This window comes from Chenopodium quinoa, unplaced genomic scaffold (genome assembly GCF_001683475.1).
Source record: "Chenopodium quinoa cultivar QQ74 unplaced genomic scaffold, ASM168347v1, whole genome shotgun sequence".
NCBI classification, from domain to species: domain Eukaryota; kingdom Viridiplantae; phylum Streptophyta; class Magnoliopsida; order Caryophyllales; family Amaranthaceae; genus Chenopodium; species Chenopodium quinoa.
This window is the reverse complement of record NW_018742810.1, coordinates 2,498,169-2,504,445: the sequence shown is the minus strand read 5'-3', so window position 1 is coordinate 2,504,445 and position 6,277 is coordinate 2,498,169. Positions and strand designations below refer to the sequence as shown.

General features: G+C 33.7%; 2 protein-coding genes across 2 annotated transcripts; both read right to left on the bottom strand.

The window, feature by feature from the left end:
• Window positions 1–1,164: 1,164 nt before the first annotated feature.
• On the bottom strand, window positions 1,165–3,534 carry LOC110725348 (UMP-CMP kinase 3-like). Its single transcript, XM_021904841.1, has 9 exons — window positions 3,386–3,534; window positions 2,812–2,883; window positions 2,691–2,727; window positions 2,463–2,580; window positions 2,159–2,315; window positions 1,992–2,072; window positions 1,777–1,884; window positions 1,615–1,674; window positions 1,165–1,434 (listed from the first exon to the last, which is right to left on the bottom strand). Exons 2-9 carry the CDS (start codon window positions 2,866–2,868, stop codon window positions 1,423–1,425), a joined length of 630 nt encoding a protein of 209 aa, XP_021760533.1. The 5' UTR covers window positions 2,869–2,883; window positions 3,386–3,534; the 3' UTR covers window positions 1,165–1,422.
• A 1,089-nt stretch (window positions 3,535–4,623) lies between these two features.
• Window positions 4,624–5,172, bottom strand: LOC110725118 (70 kDa peptidyl-prolyl isomerase-like). The gene has a single exon (XM_021904584.1). It carries the CDS (start codon window positions 5,170–5,172, stop codon window positions 4,624–4,626), a length of 549 nt encoding a protein of 182 aa, XP_021760276.1.
• Between the last annotated feature and the right edge of the window lie 1,105 nt (window positions 5,173–6,277).

The following is a 6,277-nucleotide window of genomic DNA, read 5'->3' as shown; positions in this document are numbered from 1 at the left end:
AACAATTTGATGTCGCTTAAGGGGTGTCACAGATTCGAGCCTCACTTAATGCAAAAATCTTTTGTTGGGACACCACCCACCAAAACCAGGTGTGTAACCCGGGTTGGATCCAGATATGGTTGGTGAACCGAGTGGGGCATACTCTAAAAAAAAGAAAAAAAGAATCTACCCAGTCTTATGGATAAGGCTTATGGATCATATATTTATAAGGTTACACAGTCTTATAACCACCCTATCTACCCAAAAGAGTGCAGGTTTAGGCAAGCCTATAAATACATTTTTAGTTAAAACCCGAACCCGACCCGAAAAAACCCAAAAGTCCACTTTGGCCCGATAAGCTCGCCCCTTTTGTATGGGTTTGGGCATGAGATTTAATGCTAAGAATCGGCTCGATCTGACCCCACCCAAATTTTGATCACCTCTACTATAACCCATGCAAGTTTGAGCCATGTCTAAGTGTTTAACTCTCCATTGCTTAAGTTTACTCAAGCAAATGCCTTTTCCTAGCCAAACGAATACATATAGCTTTCCTAAGATATTACCTCTTCCCAATTCTAAACAATCAACATCATCCAATACCTCTTCCATTGAAGCCTTTCTTGCTCCCCTACCTATATATCATGCTTTCATACATCTCCATCCATCTAAAATGATTGCCCCAACTATAATTGATCTTGAGCTAACCAAAATGTGCTTAAATCAACTGGTAGGAGAGTTAAACTAACTTAACTAAGGTATCGGATTCAAAACTTGGGAACAAGCACATGTTGGGAGAGCTTTCCAGTTTGAATCTAGCATCGGAGTCTCGTAAGCTCTAGATTGCTTGTATACTTGCATAATGAACCTAAGCTAAAGCTACTCTTTTTTGTAGGTAAAAATAAAGTCTCATAAGCTCTAGATGTGTATACTTGCATAATGAACCTAAGCTAGAGCTACTCTTTTTTGTAATGGTACTTCATATATCTTTCACCTTTGGACCAACTTTAGAAATGATGATGCTTTTGGAGTTATTGATAGACAAGAAAGTTTTTACCGCTTCAACAACAAGACAAGGAGAGAAGTTTTGGAATCCAGTTTCTTTCAGATAGATGAGGCTTCGATAAGCTAAGAACTTCAATTGATATACAAAAAATCAAATTTGAATAGTGGAATAGGTTTCAAAAATAAGCCAATAAATATTATCAAAATGATCATTGGCATCCACTAATAAATCAAAATAACTCCAAGATAATTCATCAACTTATACATTTTCTTTAGAATCCAGAGTTCTAAGTATAGGCATCTCCCAAATCAGGGGAGAAAACAAAAATAGGAATATAGTGTGTTTTCTTATACAATCATAATAAACCTCCAAATCCTATCATCAATGATATAGTACCTTAAATAAAATATGCCTGATATCCTTGGAAAGCTATATAACATCTAGGCATCAACCTGGAAAGAATCAATAAAAATAAATTTATCAATACAGTGTATGACTAAATTCATAGTTACAGAAGCAGGGAAATGACCAATAAAATGAAAGTGGAATCACTCGTATTCTTAGGATATACTTAGCAATTCTTAATTATTAAAACAGCTCATGGACAAATTTGTTAAAGTTGATAGAATTACCTTCTCGAATATTGCTTTAACTTCCTCAAATACAACATCTATTGGCTTTGCTGCATCAATCTACAAGATAGTGAAGATTTGAACAAATTAGATCAAACAAGCCAGCAAGCGAGTGAAGACAAAAGAAAAAAGCTGCTAAGTGACATGCAAACTGGAAATTACCCTTCTAACTTTTCCAAGATTGTCATAGTACTGAATAACCGGGAGACTGGATTCCATGTATACTTTGAAACGCTTCCTAATAGTTTCAATATTATCATCTTCTCTTCCCTTGATGGCAATTAATAGGTAATGATAAAGCAATAGGAAAATAGGTCAACAAGGAAAAGATGAAAAATAGATGAGCTAAAAAATTGAAGAGGCCATATTTCTCCAACCTGGTTTCTGTTAAGCAGGCGCTTCTCCATCTCCTCCTCTGAACAATCAAAAAACAAAACAATTTCTGGCACTATTCCTGTCTGTACAAACACAAATTAGAAAATAGATTCAAAATGCATAAAAACTAACAAGAGTAAGGAAAATAACTATTACTGAGAAGCCTTACAATAGATTCAAAGGATGCACGATTCTCCTCATTACGGGGAAAACCATCAATCAGAAATTTTTCATTGCCACTTTCCTGAATAGCTTTCTGAAGAAGCTTAATAGTCACCTCAGCTGGCACAATCTTTCCCTCCTTGATCATGTTCTGGATCATGGTACTAGAAACCAAACAGTGATATGCTACTTAGGTCAATCGCAATTTTGATAAAAGCTTAGAAGCCAATGTGAGAACATATTCAATCTCACTCTCGGAACCAGATTAGATCTCAATGTTCAAAAACATTTAAAAAAAACAAAAAGTATACCCATTCTCAGAACCAGATTTGATCTCTGCTCGTAAAAGGTCACCAGCACTTAAATGAGTGTACCCGAAATTTTGGACAATATTAGAGCACTGGGTGCCTTTACCACTGCCAGGGCCACCTGCTCGTGTAAAGTCCTAACTAATTAGATGATCGTCTTTCAACAATACAGCTATGTTATGCAATTCAAAAGATCTTGTGGAATATAAGTATGGAAGCGAGACAAGTTACCCAATACAAAAATGACGGTGACATTCTTTCCAGATTCCTGCAACATCAAGAACTCATTCATTATTACACTAAAAATGGAGACGAACACACACGTTTAATTCAATTTTCATATTATTATTACCATGTTTGTAGTGTCGGTAACAGATCCCATGTTTGCAGTATCGGTAACAGATCCCATGGTTTTGATAATTTACTGCACCAATACAAAACATTAGATTTCAGGCCTATCAGATCAATTTTTAAGAAAATAAAATTAAATCAATCAAACAAAATTCAACACAATTCTTCCTAGTAATGCCAGAAATTCAAACGATTTCGGCATTTGATTTCTACTAATTGGGATCCACAAACCAGCATAAAGTCATTTCCTTTTCAATCTCTCATTAAGAATTAAAATGAATGATCGTATCAGATCTCTAATATAGAGCAACTTGATTTTGAAATTTCCTAAAATAAAAAAAAATAAAAAAATAAAACAAATAAAATAAAATAAAAACAAACTAAATGCGATCGTTTTATAGATCTAACTTATACACAAGCAGAAACTCGCATTAACAAGGTCGGATTCCAAAGTAAAAGAACAACAATTTATTCAGAAACTGGCATTTAACAGTACCTAAAATTGGGTAAATAAAGTAGAATTGATGATAAATCGTAAGAGGAGGGAGAGAGAAGTAAAATGCAGGGGAGTTTACCAGGGAATTGAATTCAGGCCTGCCGGCGGCAATTGAATCCAAGGATCTGCTTATCTATTTTTTGTTATTTTTATTTTTTAAATCACGATATTGTTGATAGAAATGTAGAGAAATTTATTTATTTATATAAGGGCTTTAGAAAAAATAAAAAATTAAAAACATTGCTTATAATACCCGCTGATTTGTAACGTTCATAACTGTTTTTCTTTTTTTGTCAACCAACCTTTCCACTCCATACGCATTGGAATACTTGTATTAGTTTGATTTAAAAACATACTCCTTCGTATTTAAATAAATGAAATATTTTGACGAGTTTTAGAAACATTATTTAAATTTATTAAAATAATAGGTAGTTAGGTATAAAGTTTGGGGAGAGAGAAGAAAGAAAGGGGACGTTCATAACTATTTTTCTTTCTTCGTCAACCAGCCAAGTGTCCTGTAACTTTCTACTCCATATGCATCGGAATACTTGTAACAGTTTGATTTTAAAATATACTCCCTTCGTGTTTAAATAAATGAAACGTTTGACTTTCATGTAGTTTTAGGAAGATTATTTGAATTTATTAAAATAATAGGTTGTAGGTATAAGTTTGGGGAGAGAGAAGAAAGAAAGGGGTTTTATGGGGACCATTAGTTAGTAAAAAGTAGAAAAAATATTGTTAAAAAATGGAGAGAAATTACTAAAAACAAGGAAACGCTTCATTTATCTAAACACAACCGCAAAAGGAAAACATTTTATTTATTTAAACACGGAGGGAGTACCGTGAAAACCATTTTTTTGTTCCTGCATACAAAGTACCGTGAAAACCAAGGGCTTGTTTGACATTGTTTTTTTGTTTTTTTTTCTCCTTCAGTTTTTCGATTTTTTGAAAATAAAAAACAAAAAACAAGAAACAAGAAAAGGTTTTCAATTGTCAGTTTTCAAAATTATCATCACTTTAATAAGACAATATATCATATGATTTTGAAAAACAAAAGACCACAACAATACCAAACGAACCCTTACATAATAAGTTTTGATATTTATATATTACTCCGTCAAAAAAAAAAGGAGTCGGATAAAGTACTTATACACAAGTAGAAACTGACGTTAATAAGATTGCAATAAAACTGTTGTGGGTAATAAGTGTCTGTTATGTTCACCTTATTTTTACCTATTTTAGGTGTACTAAGTTCAATTAAGTTCTAGGTAAGTTCAGTTAAGAAAAAAATTCTGATAAGAATTATACTAATATAAATTACAAATTACAAATTACAACTAAAATAAGTTTTTGAACTACTTGGCGCTTGGGAAGAGGTTGGTATCTCCCTTTAAGTCTTTGAACTTCATCACCTAAATGCACATTGACATGCCGATTCTTGCCCAAGTCAACATCACCATCTCTGAGTTCTCCAAACAAGATATTCTCCACACTCTTAATCTCCTGAAGAATTTCCTTATTTTTTGGTTCTATTTCTCTTGCTTCCAGTAGATCAATATACGCCTTCTCCAAGCTTCTGGACTTTACAAGGGCCAAGCCCCTTCTAAATACGGCTTTCACATTTCTCTTATCAACCATCAAAACCACAGAACATGAGACAATGGCTTTGCTCAACTTATTTATTTTGATTTCACAAGCCGCAATGTTTAAATGCAAGGAGATGATTATGTCCCTATGATCAAGGTTGATATTTGTGGCTAGAACATCATCATAAATGGTAGAAAGAGTGACACAAAGACATTTGATGGCCTTGCTGTATGTATCAAAAGCATTGGACACTTCACCTTTTGAAGAGTGAATTCCCATCTAATTTCAAGGAACATAGAAAATAGCCTTCTCAGGGCTATCTGTTTTTCCGAATAATTCCTCGATATTAGTATCATCCTCGTCTAGGACATCTAAAAGGTGGACCAAGATGGTAGACAATCTAGGTTCATCCTCCATACCCTCCAAAAGAACCAGGTTAAAGAAAACTAATAAAAACTAGGAGTAGATAACAAGGCTACCACTTCAAAAGGCAAAGAAAGGCAAAAGACACAACAACCAACCTACTTAAATATAACACAGAGATCTAGCTTGAGAAAAGAAGAAAAAACAATTAACTAACCTTGCTGTTCGAGAAATTAGACGCTAAACACCATAAACTTTTTATAGCCGGAGGTTAAGATGAAAGGCAACAAACTAGACAAACTAGACACCGGGTGTAACGCCCCAATAATTCTTCCTTTTCCAATACACTTACACTAAACAAAATATAGGAGAACCATTGGCATGTTACCGCCACGTGTTAAAACATTAAGACTATATCAAAGTATCGCAGCGGAAAACCAAACTTAAGTCTTTAAAAAATAATATAGTTTAGAAAACCAATAAGTCAAAGCTTACAAACTGAAACTATAAAGGCCCTTATTTAAAACCAAACCAATATTCAAAACCCAAATCATAAATGAAATAACAAAATATAAATAAGTTCAACACAAAAAACGAATACTCTCAATCACACTAATCCCTTGACAATGCGTTTGTCAAATTCCCGAATTTCACATCATCAAGCTAACCTGTGCAATACTGCTCCCCAATAATACAAGTGTAATAATTGGATTATCACAGAGTCATTGAAAGGCAAAGGCCATGACCAAAAGAAAACACACAAAAGCACGCCATCAGCAAAACTGAGTACATACAAGCTACAACTCAACAAACCTAACATGCTCAACTAATTAAAGTAAATAAACATACATCACGAATTCATTAATCAAGACTCCTCACTTAAATAGTTCAATCAACTAAACATACTCACTAACCAATTCCAAACACTTAACTCTTTATATTTAATTTAATTAATTTAATTTGGAGTAAGCAATAGACGAGGTTGTCCAATCCACCAAATCATTATTTGTCCCAAATGACC

Coding starts and splice junctions, on each gene's coding strand:
- LOC110725348 (XM_021904841.1), bottom strand. CDS start 2,868: ATGGGATCTGTTACCGATACTGCAAACATGGGATCTGTTACCGACACT. Junction 2,728..2,811: donor TTACCGACACTACAAACATG/GTAATAATAATA, acceptor TTGATGTTGCAG/GAATCTGGAAAGAATGTCAC. Junction 2,073..2,158: donor GTGCATCCTTTGAATCTATT/GTAAGGCTTCTC, acceptor GTGTTTGTACAG/ACAGGAATAGTGCCAGAAAT.
- LOC110725118 (XM_021904584.1), bottom strand. CDS start 5,172: ATGGGAATTCACTCTTCAAAAGGTGAAGTGTCCAATGCTTTTGATACA.